At 46.1% G+C, this 22463-nt stretch overlaps 1 protein-coding gene across 1 annotated transcript in view; it reads right to left on the bottom strand.

The window, feature by feature from the left end:
• Positions 1–783: 783 nt before the first annotated feature.
• Positions 784–22463, bottom strand: part of acvr2aa (activin A receptor type 2Aa) — a 43539-nt gene continuing 21859 nt past the window's right edge. The window contains exons 3-11 of the mRNA XM_071898917.2: positions 20444–20556; positions 17662–17816; positions 11962–12105; positions 11174–11317; positions 9691–9836; positions 9475–9589; positions 8403–8541; positions 7631–7761; positions 784–4812 (exon numbers count right to left, since the gene is read on the bottom strand). Of these exons, the coding sequence (XP_071755018.1) occupies positions 4618–4812; positions 7631–7761; positions 8403–8541; positions 9475–9589; positions 9691–9836; positions 11174–11317; positions 11962–12105; positions 17662–17816; positions 20444–20556 (1282 nt within the window). The 3' untranslated portion in view covers positions 784–4617. The remainder of the gene's footprint in view (positions 4813–7630; positions 7762–8402; positions 8542–9474; positions 9590–9690; positions 9837–11173; positions 11318–11961; positions 12106–17661; positions 17817–20443; positions 20557–22463) is intronic.

The following is a 22463-nucleotide window of genomic DNA, read 5'->3' as shown; positions in this document are numbered from 1 at the left end:
TACGGCAGCCATGTTTGCGAAAAGGACCTATACAGTAAATATAATATCAAAATGGCAGCAGTTGCAAATATAACTCCTCCCTGCCTCTTGGAAACTCCTTTGTTGGCTTCGCATAAAGTCCGTAATCGCCGACACAGAGCTAACAGCATCGATCGATTCAACACAATCAGACGGTAGACACCTCCCTGTGAGCTTGAGGATACCTGTCATAGGGCTGCTGTGTGGACTAATGCTTCACAAGAAAAATAGCTGAGGATTCCTTGGTGGTGTTGCGGCCATTTTGAACCCAATACTTGTGCTAATACACGTCCACGCACCGCAGAGCCGGGCGACCGTCCGTCTAGTGCTCACAATGGCCAGAGGATGTTCCGGTGCTTCAGGTTTCACAGAGCTTTAAAAAAATAACAAAAAAAACCCGCTACAGTGAAAGTGAAAGTTGGCAGGCCAGTGTTTGCTCCAACTTTGATTGCATACAGTTCAAACTGAGTAGAAACATAGCGTTAGATCCCTGAATGTCTCCCTGTTTGTGGAATAACCGAGGTTTGTTGGATAGAGTAGAGGAGTCGAGAGCGGAGCAGTGAGGTGAGTGTCCAGCCAAAAGCGTTCGTTACAGGCCGTTCTCCATTAAGGTGCTACAGCTCCTCAGACAAAGGGTCTGGATTGCATATTACCTTCTGCTAATGCCGCGTTCACGTCATGTCGGATTTAGCGTAAATACAAGCAGGGGAAAAAACGTTCACGGAATTCCAAGTGGGACGAGGGATTTTTTGTGGGCTCCGATATATCTATGTAACTACTTGTCATTATGAATTGTGGAAGTGTGTCAACACAGGCGGCAAACACTGCAGTGAATCTGCTGATGTTAGCAGTCCAAGATAATAAAAATCTAAATTATCAGCTATATTTACACTAATACAATCAACTCTACTTGTGAGCAGCATTTGCTGCAGTTCAATAATGGTGCATTTTTAAAGGTCCCATATTATTCATTTTTCATAATTTTATTTTCTGGCCCAGGATAAGAATAATGTTCTTCAAGATGTTTTGCCAATACATGTTGTTTAATTAAAAGGTGAATTAAATTAAACTGAATAAATGTGAAGATAAGGCCTCACAATACTGGACTCTGATTGGCCGACAACAGCGGCAGTGAAACAAAGTCAAATTTTAACGTCTTCACTAAACAAATTTGATCATATATGTACATAAACAGATGGAAACTTGAATTCCTATAATATGGGACCTTGAAAGCAACCCATTGAACTAACATCATTGCTGCAATTGGCATCCAACCAGGGGGGAAAGGCATGTGACCTCCAAACACGGAAACGATCGCGGTACTGCAGTCCTGCCTGAAAATTATTTTTCCAATTCATTTTCAGTGGTGGACACATTCTTAAATGTCTGTCACACAGACTACCTTGTCTTTTGAAATCCCATTATGTTAGCCATTTTATTTTAAGCTAAATTTGAGTAAAACGCCGAAATCAGACAAGCAGAAAATGGACGCCTCTTCTTGTCTCGTTTTGGCTCTTGCGGTGTTTCCGAAATTCGTACATTACTATGAAACGGCGACCGTTTATAGCCTGATGTTAGCGTTCTGATGCAACTTTGGAATTGAATGGGAGTGAATGAGGTAACTGAGAGGTAAAGTAAACTGATTTAAAAATATCTTTAATCATGAAGCATGGATGCAAAAACTGTCACAAGAAACATCAAAGGGATGGGAAATGTAAAAAATGAGCAAAACCTCAAATCACGCTGCAATGGTCCTTTAAGCAGAATACCTTATGGACAAAATTAATGACTGGCCAATAAACTGTGTCATCATGCTTGATTGCATCTTGTTCTTTCTTTAAACAATGAGGTATTAGTTACAATCTACCTACCTCCTACAATAATTCACAGCCATTGATCCTACTGATTGTAATGGTTAATTTTTTTATTCTTAATCAGTCTGGCTCCATCAGCTCTTCAATTGCACTAATCGTTACTATCCTGAATCCACCCACAATGTCAAAACTGTCAACTATCCATTGTTTTTGAGGGGTGCAAGTAGCGATATGATTTTTAGTTATTGTGGGGAAGGGTTCCATGTTAATTAAGCTACTATTATTTAATTTACATAATAATTCAGCCACCAATTAAGTACTCCCCAACTTGTTAACCAAATGAGGATGGTATCCCCGTAACCGGGTTCCTTTCAAGGTTTCCTCCGGCCAAAAAATAGCTACAGATATTAAAAACGCAAGTGTGGAAGATCATCGGTGGAAGGGACTACGTACTGGAAGGACTTCAGAATGTACGCTACCGCTTCTCATCTACGTCAACGCTTTTCCCCCCTGGCTGTTACCACAGTTACAGCTGCTACTGGTCAACAGTGCGGAGACTCGGTGGTCAGAGGTAAGCAAAATGGCGACCAGAGTGTGAATCAGTGCCATGCCGTGTCCATTATTTTTTTACAGTCTACGGTTCCTACAAGTTAAAGGTGACCGCTTCCAAGTTATAGCACGAGATGTCATCCCGTTCTTCTGCTTCTCCCTCTATGACATGAACGCGGCATTCACCCAACAGCCGAGACCTGCTTTTTGAATACGTTTTTTGTTTGTGAAAAGCCCGCTGGGTGGTGAGGTTAGTTACCGAATAGTGACACCGCGCGCGCGACCGCTCCGACAGCGAATCGTATCAGATCTCAACCCGCTACCCCCCCCCCCCCCCCCCACCCACCCAAAAAACAAACACGAGAGAACAATGCCGACTGTAAAAACTTCACGTTCGCACACCCTTTGAGTGAAAGGTGTCAACTAATGGCACGAGAGGACGCCGAGTCTCGAAGCGAAGAGTTGGGCCGTAGATGTTTCCTGAGACGCTTTGAAATCCGGTGTGGGCAGCACACCACGAAACAGAATGTACCACAAACAGGGAAGGGAGAAAACCGACAGGATTACAGTGGATGGACATTTCAATTTACCCACACAAAAAAAGAAAAGAAAAAAAAAAAAAAGGGGGGGTGGGGTAGGGGGGTTCTACAACAGACACCAGTGTCACACTTTAGAGGCTCAAAGAAGAAGAAAAAAAAAAAAAGACATGCGTTTTAAATATTCCATGGACACTGCAAACCTAAAAAGGGGGTAGTGCTTTCAATTATTTTTCTCCCTCTGATATTCATATTCTCAGGGATTTTTCTTCTCAACAGGGTTAGAAAGGTGGAACTTTTGGTAGAACTGACACAGTCACATTAGAACAGCAGGGGCAACAAGGAAATACACAGAGAAAAACTACTAAGAAGGCAGAAACACTGGTTCGTGAATGGCCATTTTTTTTTGTTGGCATACTCAACAGTATTATTTCCCCCCCCTGTGATTTAAAAAGTTTCAATACCAAACAGGTCATCTGAATGTTCTGTAGTGGTCTATTAGTGTTACCGAGGAAATCCTTTTATTGAAATTGAGGTATACCTGGTTGAGAGAGGACAACTCCTGTTTTTTTTTTTTTTTTTCGCGTGATACTCAGATGGTTCTTTGGTTTAACTGTCGCCTATGGACGAAGTGAAACTGGGTGGGGTCGCTTCTCTGGTAATGCTTAATGAATGGGAGTTCATTAAGTAATTATTAATGTTGCGTAGTTCTTGGCGAAATTACCGTAATGCTGCAACACCTTTTTAATGCTAAACGTGGATGATTTTGCAAAAAATTAAAACGATTGTCTTTTTGACCACCGGTCATTTAGCCTGTGCAGAAGCCAAATTTCATGGGCATTTGTGTGGCAATTACCAGAGAATCAAACCATGCATTCCAGTTCCTCCTGGTTCTTAGACTACTCTCATGTTTAAGAACCACAGATTTATCATATGAAAAAAAAACCCAACAAAAAACCCCCCAAAAAAACAGAAATTATCCTTTAATGGTAGTTTTCTAAAGAAATGCTGCGAGGCAAGTCTGGATAAATAACCTTGATTACACTCTTTTCTTTGACTCACTCTCTCAGTTGATATATATGTATATATATCTATATATATATATATACAGCAGCGATACACAGACATTCAGAAGCTGTTTCTTATTGGCATTACATAGTCATTCATAGAAACACAAAAAAACAGCAAATGTGTCTAAAAACTAAGTTGCCCTTTTTTATACTGAAATGAAACGAACAGTTTGTGAAGGATTCTTTTCTCCACGCAACCTTTTTCTTAGAAAAAAAAAAGTCCAAAGCCTGTCCAGGAAAGTTGTTCTTTTCCTTTTGACTAGAAAAAGAGAAACTTATAGCCTAAGGGTCAACCTTAAAATTATGTCCATTGTCAGGGTGCTGGATCAGCGGTGGTCACCCTGCGAGAGGGATCAGCATGATTGAGTTTCTCCTCCATCCTGTCCTTGTGTTTACCAAGGAGCCAGCTGGTAGTCTGTAGGCACACATGTAGCCAAATGCTACAGGAACCAGTTAAGAACAGGAGCTTAGGGCCACGCAGGCCCTCACTTGATTCACCACAACACCGCGTCTACAATCGGCGACGGACGCAGTAAAACAAAAACGAGTCACAGCTCTTTTTCGCTCAGGGAGCGAGTCTCTAGGTTTCGCGTCTGCCTGTTCAGCGGTCCTGATTGGTTCTCAGCCTAGTCATAGGCTGGACTCTTTAGGCGGGTAGTCCACATTGGTGACCATGGTGACCACTGTGACGATCTCCTCGGGCGCTGTGATGTTGGTTTGCCGCTGCATCTGCACCACGCGCTCCTCCACGCAGCCCGCCGACAGCCGAGCCTCCGCCTCGTGGTCCCAGCATTCCTCTATGGTTTCGCACAGCATGGCCAGGCCCTGGGGTCAGACATCAAACAAATGATAGCCGTCATTACCCATGATTCCTGTTTTCATTCAGGAAAGAATGAAAAGAACAACTTTTCAATATTAAAGAGTAACTAAACCCCAAACCCAAATCTGTGCTGAAGCCTGACATCTAATGGTGAAAGGTAGGGTACTGAACTGGCCATCTGCTATTGGCTGGTCTTTGGTGCCAGGTGATATCACCTTCTACAGAGTACAACAGGTAGTGACATCACATGGCACCAAAGCCAATAGCAGATGACAGGTTCAGTATCCTACTTTTCACCAATAGATGTCAGGCTTCACCGCAGATTTGGGTTTGGGGTTTAGTTTCTCTTTAAGTATTGTTTTAAAACTCAAATTGTGGGATTTGATCGGAACCAGCACCAGTGTCCAAACATTTCCAATATTACTCTGTCCGACCACCTTGACACACAAACACACCCACCTTCTATATCACAAGGACAGGCAGCCCACAGGGCTTGGTAGTGGCCGGAGAGAGCGAGAGGCCAGACACAATTAGCTACATTATTCTACAGTTACAGACAGCGAGGGAAGGAAGCAGCCCAAATCAGTCTGAAAACAGGTACGATGGAAGACACTGATAGTGCAGAAGCAGTGAGAAAAGAACTACTCAGCACCAATTTCAGACAGAAATGGACACTATCTTGTAGACTGGGGTGGGGGGGATCTGGCCACAGAGAAGATATCACTCTCCAATCAATAGCAGTCTGCTTTGGGCTACTGTTAGTATGCTCTGTAAACAAGAGATTCAGACAACGGAAAGTAAGGTCGTAATCGCGTAGGATGATTTTGAACGCCACTGCATCTTTTTTTTCCCCCCAGTTATTTTTGATGGTTTGGTCACAGCAGGTGTGCCTCCAACAAAATACGCGACTCGCAAACTGTGTGCCTTTTTGCTTTAAGTCAATAGCAGACAGAAAAAATTAGCAGTGCCTGAAGGGAAGGACGAAGCCTCTTACAGTTTCCTGGTGAGTAACGAACTTTGGCTACATCCTCCGTTTCAGAATGGGCTCCTCATCTCCCTTACAAGCTAGATGAGTCTTGGGAGTTGATCACACTGCGAAATTGGCCTCCATCCCCAATAAGAGGCTAGGAATAAGGCAGGTCCGCCCACAAGCTGGATGGTCCAATCGTAGTTTTGGAGGCTGATCCAAGGGGGGCGTGTATGTCAGTGTTGGCTGTGTCGATAATATCATATCTTCTGTTAATTCAGAATTGGAGGGCGTAAATGCCTTACCCTTTACCCTTTACCTTTTTTAATCGGTGGAGAAAAAAAGAGGCACAGAGGGAGAGCCCAGATCTATAAATGTGTAAAACTGGGTATCACTGCCATGCATCTTGAGGACTCAGATATCATCCAGGAATTTTTTTTTTCTCCGTAGCCTGTAATCTTGGTTGCTGAATGATAAATGGTGGAACATTTGGTCTTCTACATTGTATCAAGAAATTTGTTTGAGATTGCTGTGGATGAAGTTCACGTCACATACAAGTGGTAAATATTGCTCTCATGTGCTAAGCTACATAAACTTGTTTACCAATAATATCACAGCTCTAGAAGTGATTATTTGAAACTGAATCCATATTAAAAATGATCTATATCAATGTCTTTGGCTTTCTATCACACATTACTGAAGCTGCAGTTTCTATAAAAAACAAAAAAAACAAAACAAAAAACACTCAGGTTTGAAACAAAAGCGTCCAAATTTGGAAGCTTTAAGCTCCACTTGGCAATTTCACAGGTTTGCGGCACCAAACGGCAGTGAGAGGTAAACACTTGAAAAATGTGAACCTCAACACCCCGACATCAATAAACTGCACACTAATGTTTGCAAATCTGGCCAGTCTGTGATGCTTTACACCAAAGGATAAGCAAAAGATCTGACATTTGTGAATCCAGCTTTCTCTCGACATGTCACTCGCTCACTGTTGTTTAGCACAGACACTGACACTTTTGGATTTCGATTCATCACTTCCTTTGTGGAGAAGATTTCCCACCAGTGTCCATACCAGACACCATAATTTAATTTGGGCAAACAGGGTGAATCTGCGGGATGGGACACTCTTCTCTTTTGCAGCCCCAGATGGATTTTTGCATACAAATCTTGCTTAGTGCAGCAGTACTCCAGCTACGCAGATAGGACTTGCTAGGGTACAGATCGAGGTGTGCTGGGTAACGCCTGGATTCCACCGGGCGCGGATCTCTGACGTCGCGTCTGCGACGCGGTATTGGTCCGTCCTCCGCATGGCTTCATACCACACCGGGAGCGTTTCAGAAACGGAGCGTTTTGTCTGGCCGATTTGTTTGACTTGCTGATTTGGTAATTTTTCCTTGATTTTTGTGCTTCTACCATGGGTAAGTAGGCTATGTAGTACCTGTTGACTTCTGGCCTGGTGCCAACGGTTATGACGTTGATGTAGTGATGTAATATACGATCGGGAGTCTGCACAGGGTGTTTTATTTTGAAAATTGACCGGATGCTCTACCGTTCCTGTGTCTGACTTCCTGCCCAGCTCAATCTGCTCTGTGCAGCTTGGCACGGCTCGACGCGGCTTCCATCAAAAATAGACTAGGCGCGTATTTTCAGCGGAGCAGAGCGGAGAGCCGCTTCTGGGACGCTTCTGAAACACGCTTCTGAAACACGCTGCGGCACGTCTGGTGGAATCACAAGCATTGTCTAGAGTGGCTGCGATCAGCTCCGGCAGCCGCGTCGCAGCCGGAACGCGACGCAGCCGGAACGCGACGCAGCCGCCCCCGGTGGAATCCGGGCCAAACACAGTCCCTACTCACCGCATGCTTCTGCCAGCACTCCCTGAGTGTGGGCCGTAGCTTCTTGTGGACCACCACCTCCTGCATGTCTTCAAGGGAGGGATGTTGGCCCACCTCCTCCTCGAATGGCAGCATGTACTCGTCAACTGGACCTGGATCAGATGGAGGGGGAACCATCAAACACCTTTACACACACACACAGATCCACTCATAGTAGATGGACGCCAAATAGTGGTTTTTGGAAATGGGTTTGGAATTATATTGATACATTTCAATGGAGAGTCTCCAGAGGAGACACTTGGAACACAAACTCCTCATTGGCCTGTTCATTAATAGATTATGAAAACACACACTCCCTTGTTCTGCAAAGTCAGTATTGGTCCACAGCAATAAATCAATAATGGCACCAATAAATCTATAAGAATTGCAACAGAATATTTCACATAGTTACAAAGTCCAAGATGTATGTGATGTTTTGGTGGTCTAAGTCAATGCATGGGAGAATCACAGCTAGAGTATAGCAAGGGCAGCACAGAGAACCCCTTGTCTGGGGGTTGATGAAAGGCATTCTGGGAAACGTAGGAAATCACTAACCACCTGTAAAGCAATTGACAGCACCTTTAACGTTTTCCTTTAACGTTATATTAGTCCACACTACCAACCCTAACAAAGGCTACTGCAGATTATTAGATTATTTTTAATCTTTGTCATTTGTTCTCCAAAAGCAGCTGAATTTTATTCATTCCTCTCTGTGCGCACGTGGACTTTTCTACCCTCTCCCAAGTGTTCTTACCATCGGCAGCCTTGCAGCGCGAGGCCAGCTCCCACAGCACGAGGCCCAGGGCGTACATGTCTATCCTGAGGAAGGCGTCGCGCTGGAAATTGATGGCCCCTTCCAGGACCTCGGGGGCCATGTACCTCCTGGTGCCCACCTGGAATGCGAGGAGAAACACATATGCACATATGGTAAAAGCCCCAATTGCAGCACAGCAGATGGGTTATGAAAGACGCAAAAAGCTCACCGATACAAATGATTGAGTTAATCACCTCAGTTGAAAATAGATAGAATAATATTGTACTTCTGATTGGTAGAGCTGACTACAGGCTCTTGACTTGTATACCCAAAATGCAACCAATGTGGCAGGAACAAGCTATAGTAAGATGCTGTGAAACATGGAAGAGGCTCCATCTATCTCTTAGGAGCATTTGCAACACGCATACAAACCCACCATGGCTGATAAACATGGCTCCAGAAGCAGTGAGACTCGAGGTTTGACCTTCATAAGGATCATGTGATCAAATTCTTCCACATATAATCTGCGCTATAGGCGACCTAAGATAAAAGCCCTCATTGACCAACATGCGTTATCAGTGCCTTTTTTGTGATAACATATTGTGAGACACAAAGTCCACATGGCTTCATATACACAAGACTTTGTGTGTGAGGTTTTTGACAAGCACGTTTTACAATGTTTACAATCCGTGTGAGATCAGAGCTTTGTGAAGCTAAAGAGATACCTTGACATTTGGAAGTATAGTTATTTTTTTGCTACCAGAGATTTGTCACATCATGGGAAAACAGTTTCTACATTTGTGCTGCACTTACCCTAAAGCGCCTCTTTACTGTTGTTAGCATTCGTCATTGAAACCAATAGGTAGCGTTAACCGCAAGCTAACAAGCTTGCTTATGACCAGTGGCTAATTTGTTTTGAATGTCAAATGCACAATACTATCATGCCAATTTTGGAGGTGGTAATTGAAGCAGCAATACAGAAACCCTAACTGTCACAAGTGCATGGTGAAGGAAAACAAGCCTAAAATTGAATATGTCCAGTTTACAAGCAAAAGCTACCAGGCCAGCTCACCTGTCCGTGCGTGTCTCCGGCAGATTTACCCGCCTCGAACCTCAGGGCCAGGCCAAAGTCGGCGATGCAGGCGGTTAGGTTGGACTTCAGCAGGATGTTCTTACTTTTGATGTCCCTGTGGAAAGAGACAAACAGATGCGTTAGGACCAATTCGTACACCTGAAGGAAAAGAACGTTGGAGATCTGTTTGCCGTCCCACTGGTGGGAGGTGCGCACCTGTGGGCGATGGCGGGCTTGTGTCCGTCCTTGAGGCCGGGGATGTCCTCGTGCAGGTAGGCCAGGCCCCGGGCCATGGTCTGGGCTATGTGACACAGCTCGTTCCAGGACACCACGTTGGCCTTCAGGTAGTCTGTCAGAGACCCCTGAAGAAAGCAGCCGGAACACTGGTTAGTATTTAGTCTGACACACACACACACACACACACACACACATCCACCTTTCTCAGTGCTGCATGTCAAAAATGCAAAAGTTATTTATTTTTTTGACATTTTTCATCAGAACTGAACAATATTTTACTAGACTTTGCAGATTTTGTGCAATTCATTTTCCATTCAAGACTTTCCAGAGCTGCACAGGGTCTCTTCCACTCAGGTGAATGGTTGGGAGCCTCAACTCAAAGTCATTATGCCACACACACACAGGGGTTTTCAGCACGCATTACTCTCTAAGTGGTTTTCCTTTCCCACATAAATGAAAATGTGAAGTGTCTTTTATGTTTTGCATCTTTCCCTTTGCATAAGACACCGTATCTTTTCCTAGCATGAGAAATTAGTTCTAATAATACCACCTTGCTCCGGGCTCCTCAAAGGGCTTTAGTAGCTTAATGTTTGTTCCCGAAGATTGCCGTGTCCTCTGAGAGATTCTTCAATCCCCTTTCCCCCGATCACTCTGGCAAAATGAGCACCTAAGCTGCTCTTAAAGGCAGTGAAAACCCTGGCACAGCCTGCTGTTACTGTACGTGCAGCCCTTGTTTCACTGACTGGAAGCGGGTGCGTTTCTTGTCGTTGTTGTGTGCCAATTACAATGGCTTGTGATACAAGAAAAAAACAAAATAAAAATAATCAGAGCCATCTGCCAGTGTTTTAATTTTTTTTCAACTGGCAACATCTAACCACTAGGGGGCAGGTTGAACCAGCATATTTTCATATAATTTTTCTTAATTTTCAGACTACTGGCACTACCAAGTGCAGTCCAACAACCAGATACACATGAATATAGAAAAGCAAATCTATGGCTCCACTCTCCATGCTGAAAAAATGTCTTTCTATTAGTTCTGATAATGAATATCTGATGTTATGAGAAATCAGTTATGACACTTTCAATCTACCTGTGGGTGAACTTATTTAAATCTATGCCTGCATTGTTTTCCTGCTCTCCCTCTCCATCTACCATTTCCTGCTCTTCCTCTTACATTGATCCTATTGTGACTGGACTGCATCCAGGCCAGTATTCCTATCACAACGTGAGCCTGACCACTTATGATATGTTCTGGCTCATCGAATTACAACGCGAGTAAAATCCGACTCTGGAGTTTCCAGACCTGCCAGTTAAGCCTGTCCGGTGCAGCGGGGATGATTAAAGAAACCAAAAAAATTGCACCGCAACAGCGAGTGTATCGGCATCCCCTGAGCATGTGTCAGCATTCGTCTGTAGATTGTGATTGTAGAGCTTCGGTGCGGCCAGCAGGGGGAACGTTTACCTTCTCGTGGTAGGCGGTGATGAGCCACAGTTCAATGTCCATGTTGGTGCCTCTCTTCTCGGCACCGATGAAGTGGAGCAGGTTCTCGTGCCTCATGCCGCTCAGGTTGTAGATCTCATACTCGTTCTGCCAAGACTGCTTGTCCTGAAGGTCCAAACAGACAAAGGACATTTACCTCACATTTCAGGCATTCAGCTGACGCTCTTATCCAGAGCGACTTGTGAGTGCAACAATAAAATAAACTTAAAATCTTACATCACCAAAGTTACAAGCAACTGATAGTATGGAGGTCAAAGGTCAGGATCTTAATGTCCTTAATATATCTGACCACAGATAGACACTTCTGTGGCCAGGCCTTACGTGACCTAACTTATGTAAAGTGGATGAGGGCTAAAATAAATAATATATAAATAAGTTAAGTAAGTAAAAAGGGGGTGGGGCTAATAAAACACAACCTGATCTGCTCCCATTGGTTGAGCGGGTGTGCAGTGCATGTCAGTGTGCGCTCGGTGGTTAATCGAGGCCACGAGGGGCTTAGTGGATAGTGACTGGCCTAAGCTAAGGGCCTGGTCAGCCTCAGGGGATTAAGGCTTGGAGCTTTAAGGCTGACCCCCCCCGCCCCCACCACCACCACCCACACAACCACCACCACCACCCACACAACCACCACCACCATCTCCTGCCCCCGCGAAAAAAGATAAATAAAAAAAAGACACAACAGGGAGAATGGTGTGCGCACTGGCGTGGGACACACACACACACACACATATACACACACACACCCCTACCTGAATGGGGAAGATTTTGACGGCCACGTAATCGTTGAGCAGCTGAGCCTTCCACACGCAGCCGAAGCGCCCCCTGGCCTTGATCTCCAGCAACTGCAGCGGCTTTTGGCCCAGGATGGGAGAGGGAGGTATGGGGCCCGGGTCCTGTTGAACCATGTAAACACACAACACCAGTTTAGTGACTTGTCTCTCAAAGCATACCTTGAGCTGACAGACAGTGTATGTTTGTGTGAGTGTGTGTACATATATTCAAAATGGCTGCCGTGGTGCCCTGAAGTGGGGTAAAGGGAAACTTGCGAGCAGCTGCCGCTGGCCGCTATGAGGCTTTGACAGAAGGGGCTTATGGGGGCGAGGGAAGTCCTGAGCTTGTTAAACTTAATCACCAACCTCTGTCTCTGCACTGCTGAGTGGATGGAGGGATAGTGGGATGGAGGGATGGACGGATGCATGGATGAGGCCTGGGTGACCTAGTTTTCAACAGGCAGGGGACTATGGCAGGCAGTAATTATACATCTGCCACGCTCAAAACCCACTCCGGTCTTTAGTGAACATTCAGTCCAGGTGCTTTTGAAAGCTCGCTTTGAAAGCCTTAAGAGTACTGGTGGACTGATTGGTGTGTGTGTGTGTGTGTCCATTAGAGGCAAAGGACCACTATCCCTCCTACTCGCTTCTCTTCAAATGGGCCTTCAACTAGCCTACTCTGCGTAGACTACAACCCCGCGCCACTTTGTAAATGTCACTAATAGCTGGGGTACGAAAGGGAGACCTTTGCCTTGATTCAATCAAGGAAGAGAACTACAAAGGCAGGATGATAGTGCTGGCGATGGCAGACTGATAAGACCCGCTAGCCGTACTAAGAGCTGACCTTTCTGCTCTTTTATGGCTTGAGAGAGGGCTCCATTGTGTGCCGGGCCAGCTAGCTTCCTGTCCCGGCGCTGAGCGAATACGGGCTTCTGTGTATGTGACTACGATGACCTCCTGCGTCAGATAGGTCTCTGTCAGCAAACTAAATGGGCAACTTCCCGTGTAAACTCTGCACCCTATGCATGCGGTAGGGAAGGGATCTCTAGTCAATCTAATAGATTGGACCCCGTCTGCTACATAGCAGGGAGACCGCAATGATTCAGTTTAAGGGTCGAATTTCAAGAGCCTTCAACTTTTCTTCTTTTAAAATTGGGGGAGGCTTGTTACTGAGCCTTCAGTGGCTGCGATAAAAAAACTAGGACACCAGGCTCTGTGCAAAGTATAAGGTGTTTGTTTGTCTTTCCCATATGGGCTGGACACATGGCCCCAAGGCCCACATGTGCATGGAACTATGTGTACAGCCACTGCTGCGGGGAGGTGAGTCACCGAATAACAAGCCGAACAGGGAAGAGAGAGCAGAAGTAGGTGTTCACATGACGAGGAGAGCAGATCGGGGTGTGTGTGTGTGTGTGTGTGTGACATATATGGGTTATGTAGGCTGGAAGCTGGGGCCGATATCTTGGGCTAAAGACACATGCAGGCAGGCCCCAGGCCCCAATGGCCTGCTATTCATAACAGCCTCATGTTCAAGGTCATGTTTGCATTTCCATTCCCCCCCGTGTCAATCATTGAGGAGTCAGTTGTAAAAAATAAATAAATAAATAAATGAATAGAAAAATAATGAAAACAATGGCATTTTATGATACAGTTGTCCTTGTGGGCTAGGACAGGATGGAGAGACCCGAGCATTTATCAAATTTATGAGCCGTTCTTTGTCCTCAAAAGAGGAAAAATCGATACTCTTGTTTACAGGCAACAGAGCGGTTTATCCTCCCAGTGACTGCAGAACATAATGAACCAGCTGACCTTGACTTTTAGATGGGAAATGTCCGGTTGGTCTGAATTGGTATTGAAAGTCTTGGAAAGAGAGAGAGACAGAGACAGAGAGAGCAGGTGTGTGTGTGTGTGTGTTTGTGTGTGTGTGGGGACCATTTCCCGCCTCAAAACCTGACAGAATCTGTCATATCAGTCATTCACCACATGCTCAATCTGGCATTCTGATCAGTGAGTCATCCAGATTCGTATTGGTCCATGCACATCAGTCCGTGATTCTGGGACATCTGCAGATTCCCCAATCAGGACAGTGGATTCACATATAGAGGCCATCCGTGCACAACAAAAACCATCTCAGGGGCATCACAAAATTAAAGTACAGATACAATGCAAAGAGTAAAGAATTGTGCATTTGAAAAGAGGTGGCAGGCTCAAGCTTGGGGATAATGGTAACCAACATGAAAGATGCAAAAATCAAGCCCAAAAGGGGGGAAAAAAACAAACAAAACAAAGAAAAAAAAAACAAAGCGAAAATGAAAAATTATCCGGTGAACTTGAACCAACAGCTAGATCAGACTTGTCTTACCTCTACCATAATATGAAAGGCGTGCTAGTCGAGGAAAAGAAGGCATAAAAGAAACAGTTTCCAGCATGAGAGACATGGAAGGAAGGCAGAAATAGAGTGGCAACAAAATGACAAAGTGGTGAGGACCTAGAACCAGCAAGGTCTTATTCTGCTATTCCCCCCCCCCCCCCCCGCACCCCCCTGCTAATTAACTGGGCTGTTACAAGGTCAAGGTCTCCGGCCTTCGCTGAGGCCGGCTCGCGGCGGAGCGAGGGGGGGGTTTTTGGCAGAGGCCGGCGTTTGTTACAGAGGAACATCTGGAAACTAGCAAGCATTCAACCGTGAGTTCCGCTCACCTGGGGCCAAGTTTTCAAGTCACGACAGCCCTCCCAAAGTCCATTAGCCTGGATGAGAAAAGCTGAGAGGCAATCGCTCTAACGTAAGAGCTAACACTCCCCCACCCCCCCACCCCCCCAACACACACACACACACACACCCTCTCCCGTTGCAAAACAATTGCGCCAAAGCTCGAGCCAATTCATTTCTGTGCAATTCCATGCATGGGCCGGGCAAAACGGGGGGAGCCAATATGAGTGAGTAATGATACTCTGGGGGTAAATCATACATAGTAATGGAGTGTGTCATTCTCACTCACTCTCACTCTCACGCACACACACACACACACACACACAGCGTTGTGCATAGTGCGAGGAGGCTGCTAAGGCTGGCAGAGGTTATCCAGCCACAACACACACCTCTTCTGTATTGTGTATTACAAGTGTGTTCAGCCCGGGGATGCTATAACAATGACAAGCTGACGGTAAGCATTTCAGCAGCTGCCAACAGCTTCCCCCAGCATTTCGCAATGGCTGTTAGAGTGTGATTATGCTTCTGTCCCATCCCTCCCCTGACACGCCGCGTTTCAGCACACACTGTTCTGTAATCTGTGCACGCGCACACGCACTCTCACACCTACACGTGCACACACACAGACAACGACGGCAGAGCTGCTGCTTCACACGCAAATGAATGGCCGTGCGCGCGGGTTTGCATTTTGCACACGCCGAAGCATGTAAGAGAAAGAGAGTCGGAGCGTGCGAGAGCGCCGGAGCTTTATGGAGACGGCGGAGCTGAAATTGAAGCGGCAGCATCGGGGGCCCTCCGGTGTAGGGCAGGCCAAGGACCCGACAGGTACGGTCCACCACCCCCATATGTCTGTCACCTTGGACAGGCACGGTAACAACAAGGCGAAAAGAAGGGGCATTAAGGAAGGTTAAAGGACTGCTGCCCCTATTCACACACACACCCTTTCCTTTTTCCTCCCATTCCTCTCTCTGTCTGTGTGCTGAAGGCCATGCTTACTGAGAGGGTGCCTGTAGGAGGCTGATGAATAATGAACAAGCTCTGCCCTCCCTCTCTGATCACATTGCACTCTGGGAAAGGAGGTTGGGGCTGGGTGAGGCCTAGCTGAACGGCAGCCTGACTCCACACTGACCAGTCGGGCCTCGCTGTCAAAAAACAAGGAGATTTTGCTTTTGCTCTGTTTCGATCTGATGTTGCTGTACTAGTTAGCCCACTACAGAGTGAGCAATATCTATGCTAATGCAAATGGTAATGCAATCTGTGTAGTGCACATGCTATCTCAACTTGTTTAGAAGGAAGAGGAAGGGAGGCACTTCATATGCAGTATATGTAGCATGACTCCTGCAGTGCCGCTGTGTAAATCACGCCGCACTCGATGCCGCCTTTGCGAGGCGAAAAGCCTGCTGCAGCAGGGGGGCAGGCGTTAGCAAAAAAAAAAAAAAAAAACACAAAAAAACACGGTTTGTTATTGATCAAACCCCAGCGTATCTCACTGACCTACGTGCAAGCCTGCCTTTTTATAACTACCAGGCTGGGGGAGGGGGAGGGATCCGAAGAGCTCGCTAAGAGCGAGGGAAACAAAATAGAGTGGCAGAGAGAGCAAAAAGAGAGGGAGGGAGCATGCATTATTAATCCACCCCCTCCCCCACTTGGAGCGCTTTTTCCTGAGCTCGATGTTCTGTGCTGTGGTGTGGGCGATGAGTGGGCGAGGACCACACACACACACACACACACACACTCGCAAACAACCACACATACAGCCAGTCCCACTTGAACCCCCCCACCCACCCTCAAGCAATCAGCCTCTCATAATTACCAGGAAGCCAATGGGTCGCCTATACAGAGAGGGTCCTGTACATCCCAGGTCTAACCGCCCTGTGGGTTGCCCTGCCCTCCGCCTCTTATCGTGAGGTGCATTGATTGCACGCCCACCTAATGCAATAGGTTGATGTATTGCGAGAGCCCAGATGAGCCTGTGTGAGGGAAGTGAGCTTCATTGTGAGTTGGAGGTCAAGTGTCCCTCGCTTCAAAAGCGTCAAAAGGGGGATGAGGAGGTCAAACCAACCCGTGACACCAGGAAATAGAGGATGTTTAGGGGCATCCTAGTCAGTCAATGGTCTGCGGAGCATGCCGCTTACTCAAAACCAAAGTCAAAACCAAATCAGAATAGCCAGGTTTAACGCATGGACACCAAAGTCCAAAAACAACACACCTTACTGCTGGCCCATCTTTTCTCTCTTGAGGTAAATGAGGTGCAGCAACCTGACACCGTCAACAACCACCTTCCGCTACCTCACAATGATGTTTTTATTGTCCCTCGGCCTTTCCAAATCTATCCCCCTCATGACGACGCCTCACAGTCGAGGCTCGGGTGACAAACCGAAGCCTGCAAATGCTCCTCCGACATTCACTTGTTTTGATTGTCAGTCACCGCCGACCTGCAGCCAAGTGCGCGGGGGCCTAACTTTAGCCCTGGCGCAGGCTTTCATGGAGATTCGGTGTGTTGCTTTGGTGAGTATTCATCTGTCAAGCGATGCGGGGCTGCGTGTGTGTGTGTGTGTGTGTGTGTTGGGGGGTGGGGGGGGTGTTAGGACTGTGTCACACTGTCACATTGGCTCAGTAAAGACACTGTCACGTCACATCAAGCCGAGGAACTTCAGGAGACGAGGGCACCGTACATTTCGTGGGGTTTTCTAAAAATGGGAAGAAAGGCGGTCTTAAAACGGAGGAGAGTGGGATTTTTTTTGACTGCTGCGTCTCTCTGCCTGCAACCTGTCAGCGGCGGCCCAGAATAACGCCACATTACACAATCTGAAGTAATCCTATATAATCCCGCCGTATCAGTGCAAAGGTAGCTTTTATGTTTTTACAGCAGCAACGCCAAGCTGTTAGGCTATATGAGAAGAGAAAAGGAGAAAACAAAGCAATTGTGGTGCGATCTCGGGAGGGTGTGTGTCTTGTCATGTCGTTCTCACCTGGGTGGGCACCAGGACGGGCGGGTAGGCCAGCTTGTGGTGACGGTACATCCAGAAGGAGAAGAGGATGATGGCAGTGATGCCCATGATGGGCACCAATGAGTACATCAGCGTGGTCAACACCGGGGGCTTCTGGGGCACCGGGTTGGAAGTAGCTAGGGAGGGAAAAGAGAGAAGGGGGCGGGGCAAAGAGAGAGAGAGAGAGAGAGAGAGAAGAGGTCATTCTACATAGTTACAACAACACAAAAGACTGCTGTAGCATTTCAAAATCACACAGCGTCGAGAGTGTCGGGGTTTTTACATGACGTCACCGAGCAGCTCTGCCAAGAATGTGGACGCTCCATTTTGCCTGTCAGCGTTTACCGCAGGGGGGGGCCGGTACGGGCCAAAGCGGGACAAGTCAGGCTGGAATATCGGTTTTGCTAAATGCCTCACCAGCCCTGGCTCGGATTCTGCCACATCCATCCGGGCTTAGTGCTACTGAGTATGATGGTTAAATCAAGAGGATCTCATGCTCGCCCACTCCACTTTCTGTCTCCCTCTCTCTCTCTCACACACAGAGAATAGTAGCTTTACAGGGACAGAATCCTTAAACGAACAGACACATGAGTCATTATTTTGAAACTCGCTTTTTAAGCCCCAGTCCATTTTGAGTATATCAATTCTTAAAGGGGAGAGCCTGCTAATCAAAAATAATCTCTCGAACTACGGGCCAATTTTTTGCGAAATTAGTGTGAACAAGGTACTTGCGGCTTCAAAACACATTCATGCATGCATTTATAAATACAGAGTGAGAGGGAAAGGAGGAGGGAAATGTTGCAATAAGGGCATGAAGAGTGCGAACGCCTCTCAGACTGCGTGTACGTTTGAAAGAGCTTGGGCGACCTGAGCTGCACTGGCAGTACAGTGGGGCATCAGCTTCATGATGCTGCCGCTGCTGCCTGCGCCCCTCCCCCACCCGCCCCCGTAAAAAAACCCTCCCCTCTTTCCAGCTCGCCGGCCCAGCGCTCGATTTTAGCTGCGAGTGGGATAAGAGCCCGGATTAGCCTCTTTGAGCTGAAAAACACAGCAGCAGCAGCAACAGCAGCCTTAGCTCAACCCCCACCACCCCTTTCCCCCCTTTGCGTGCTGCATGCTAGCTCGCTAGCTCACCCCCTGGGCCCCTCCCCCTTGACCGCGGGGGCATTAGGATCACCGCACGGCACACGGTGCTCGGCCGATCCCCGGTCAGCGGGTCGCTCTCGCTCTCTTTCCTATCCGCTAAACCTCTCTCTCTCTCTAACCCCCTCTCCTCCAGCCTCTCTTCTCCTGCTCCCCAGATAGGCCCTGTTGCTGGGTTAAAAAAAGAAGCAGCTGTACATGCGCCGATGTTGCCTCGGCTCGCTCGTTTGCTCCCCGGATCGCTCGATAGTCAGAGGGGCAATGAGGCTTCCTTTTTTTTTTTTTTTTTCATTCCAAATATCCAGGGCATTCCACATCGAGTTAGTCGCTGCCAAAAATACATGTTTGGTTGCATAAGTGCCGGGAGAGAGATAGTAAGACAGAAGCTTGCTAACAAAGCTCCCCCTCCTCCAGCGAGAGCTTTATTACACCCTATTGTGTAAGCTCTTCCAGGCTTTCAGGAAAGAACACATAACAGATGTAGGCACCGACAGCCACACTGCGACAACCTTACACTTCTCTCAGTCAAAAAAAAATAAAAAAAATCTAGAATCTGAGGAAAGGTGATGCTTCATCCCCAACATCAGCCCCTTTTAACTAAAGGGGGAAAAAGGCTTGATAGAGTTCTTGAATGAATGAGATGAGGAGCGTTACATTTGGACTGCAGAAAGTGGGAGCGAAGTCACGGGCCTCCAGTGAGCCAGGGCATCAGGCTTGGGCCAATATTCGATATATCGAATATCACAATATTTTGTGAATATTGTGATATTTCCCGCGATATCGAATATATACTTGAAGTGAAATTGAAATTAATTCAAGTAGGTTCCCTTTTCCACAATCAGCCGATTTTTCTGGAAATAGCAGGAATGAGCAAATTATACCAAATGCCCATTGTTTCCGCCAATGCTTGACTAATAAGATCAAATTTCTAGGCTGTTAATAATAATACTGATACGCGATGATACCGTATATCTCGATATTTTGGCGGGACAGTATCGCGATATTCATTTTTGGATATCGCCCAAGCCTACAGAGCATTCTTCATGCGTGTTAAGAGGCTGTTGAGGAGGGAGGCCCGTTAGCGCCACGGGGATAAGGAGGACAGATCAGTTCCTGTAATCTGAAAGACACAGCAATCCCTCGGGGATGAGACGGGACGCACCATGGCACATGGCTCTCCAGCAGCTGCGGTTATGTGTCGCTGCATTCGCAGGTCAGCCACTGGTGCTTTGGACTCCGGAGCGCTTATGACTCCAGAGTTACGGAGTACGCACATAATAATTTGGTTACTATGAATCTGCTGTGAGTCACGATTGTATAAGAACTGCCGCTGCTGAGAGACGCAGGTTCAGTTAGGCTACTTCTTTTGTTTGGTCGCATGGCAGATCTTTTTGGGCAAGGATGGCTTTCAAGACGCAGCTTTGTGCTGTGTTTACATGCAACAATGAAGGTGAAAGCAAGTGTCACGGCTTAGAAGAAACGATGAGTAACGGTCTTCTTCCTGAAAGGTAGATAACAACTAGGCATGCTGAAAACATTGGCAGCTTCTGTCTGAGTCAGGTGTAAGACATGTTTCCACACAACAGGTAGAAGTGCACACATACAGACACACTCAACTTACTTGGAATTTGTGCCTGCGTGTCTGGGTTGTAGAAGAACTTCTCGTTGCACATGCTGCCTTCGCAGCAGCAGAAAAAGACTTCTGGCGCGTCTTTCTTCTCCACACATTCGTTCCTGTGAGGGGAGAAAAGGGGCGTGTCACTGCAATGTTGTCTGATACAAGCCATCTATCAATATGGACTAAAATAGCTTATACTGACAGCAGTGTTCTGGACATCTCTGTTATGGTGAAGCATGCATTTACCTACCACCATTAAAGCATAAAACTCTCTCTCTCCCTCACACACACAAAGCACTAAAGTCCTGTGTCTGCATCTCTTTTGACACCGGCCTCTCTTATTCCATTGCGAACAGCATCAAAAGACTACTTGCAGAGACACACTGAATGCTGAAGGCGTAATACATCATTGCAAAAAAAAAAAAAAAAGAGCAGAGAATAATGTATCAAACATTGCTTTATGACTGTAATATAAGAATATCCTATGGGGACCATTTTTGTCAGTGCACCGTTTTCTACGGCCGCCGCTATCAGGCAAAGCTGAACTTTGCCTGATAGCGGCAAAAAGAGCCAGTGAACAAGTAATGCTTGATGCACTTTTCCTTCGCTTCTTTGAAATGACGGATTAGGCCTTTCAAGTATGGAAGCATACAGTTAACTATATTCAAATGTTAATGCAAATTGGAAAATGATAATGCCATCCCACAGTAGCATTTTCATTTTCCACTTGTGGATGCGTTATTTAAATGAAATAATCCAATTTGTACTTGAATTTTCATGTATTATGATGCACATTTGCTGACAATATGACAGTGTTTATGAAAAAGTCATTTGACATTTCATTTTCAAAGACATGCCCCGCTTTATGGTTAACAATATTCAAATGTTCATTAAAATTTTAAAATTTAAAACTGCAACCTATTTTATCGCATGGGATTAGTGTCATCAGGGGACTTCTGTCTTTAACAAAATACAGTAGGTCATTTGCACAGGAATTGTTACTGTACAAATTACAGACATGGCAGATTTGCATGGGATTCAAATCACTGATGATCTCTGCAATTACTACAAACCACCAGACGTCCCCAGGTAACATTAGTCCCGTGCAAACAGGGCTCCAGACAGTCGTTTATTGAGTGTTTGTACTTTTTTTTTTTTTTTTAATCTACGTTTGATGGCAAGGCAAAAAAAGTGCAAAGGAATATAGGGAGACTGGAGTTCTGTAGTTCATTAACAATGTTAGGTTCCAAGAGGGTTAATGTACATAAAAGCTACGCTCTGAACAAACATGAGATAAACAAGCTCATTAGATTTGCCAGAGCAGAAAGAGCCATGTTTCACTGCTACATTATTCCTTTTTTTAAAAATTTTTTTATTTTATTTTGGTAGTTGTTTACAAGTTGGGCACGCACGCATCAGGAAGCTCCTGGGCTACCTGCTGACTTGCGTTGAGTAATAACATGGCAGCATGCCACACTTCAAAAAACAAATCGATCCAGTTACTGCAGGTGGGAGGTAAACGGGTTCAGCGGCATGCTAAGACAAGAGCCGCCAGGAAACCCAAGCCTTTTCAGGCCCTCTCTCTCTCTCCCCCCCTCTCTCTCCCCCTGTCACGCTACAAAAAAGAGTGAAATGTTTTCTGGCAGGCATGTTGGATGGAGAGCTGAGCAGATACCATCTGATTTGGGAGAATGGGAGGGAGAGAGGGGGGGAACTCAGGCAAAACATGTTTACACAACAGAGGAGGCCTCAAGTGTAACACTTAAGTCAGCTGATGTATAGGCTGTGTGTATAGCAGAGGTGTGGCCGAGTCAACTTTGCTCGAGTCCCAAGTGAGTCTCGAGTCTTGAGGCTTGAGGCACAAGTCTCAAGTCTAAATGTAGAACAGCAAGTCAAGTCAGAACAAATCAAGAGTCCAGTATCAATTTAATATCTTAAAGAAAACTAAATAGCTAGGACTTTTCAATGCAATATGATTTTAATAGGATAAAAACTTGGTAAGAGCATCATGAGTTTGATTTCT

The sequence above is a fragment of the Centroberyx gerrardi genome, chromosome 10 (assembly GCF_048128805.1).
Source record: "Centroberyx gerrardi isolate f3 chromosome 10, fCenGer3.hap1.cur.20231027, whole genome shotgun sequence".
NCBI lineage: Eukaryota > Metazoa > Chordata > Actinopteri > Beryciformes > Berycidae > Centroberyx > Centroberyx gerrardi.
Note: the sequence above shows the minus strand (reverse complement) of the source record. Positions and strands in the feature narration are given on the sequence as shown.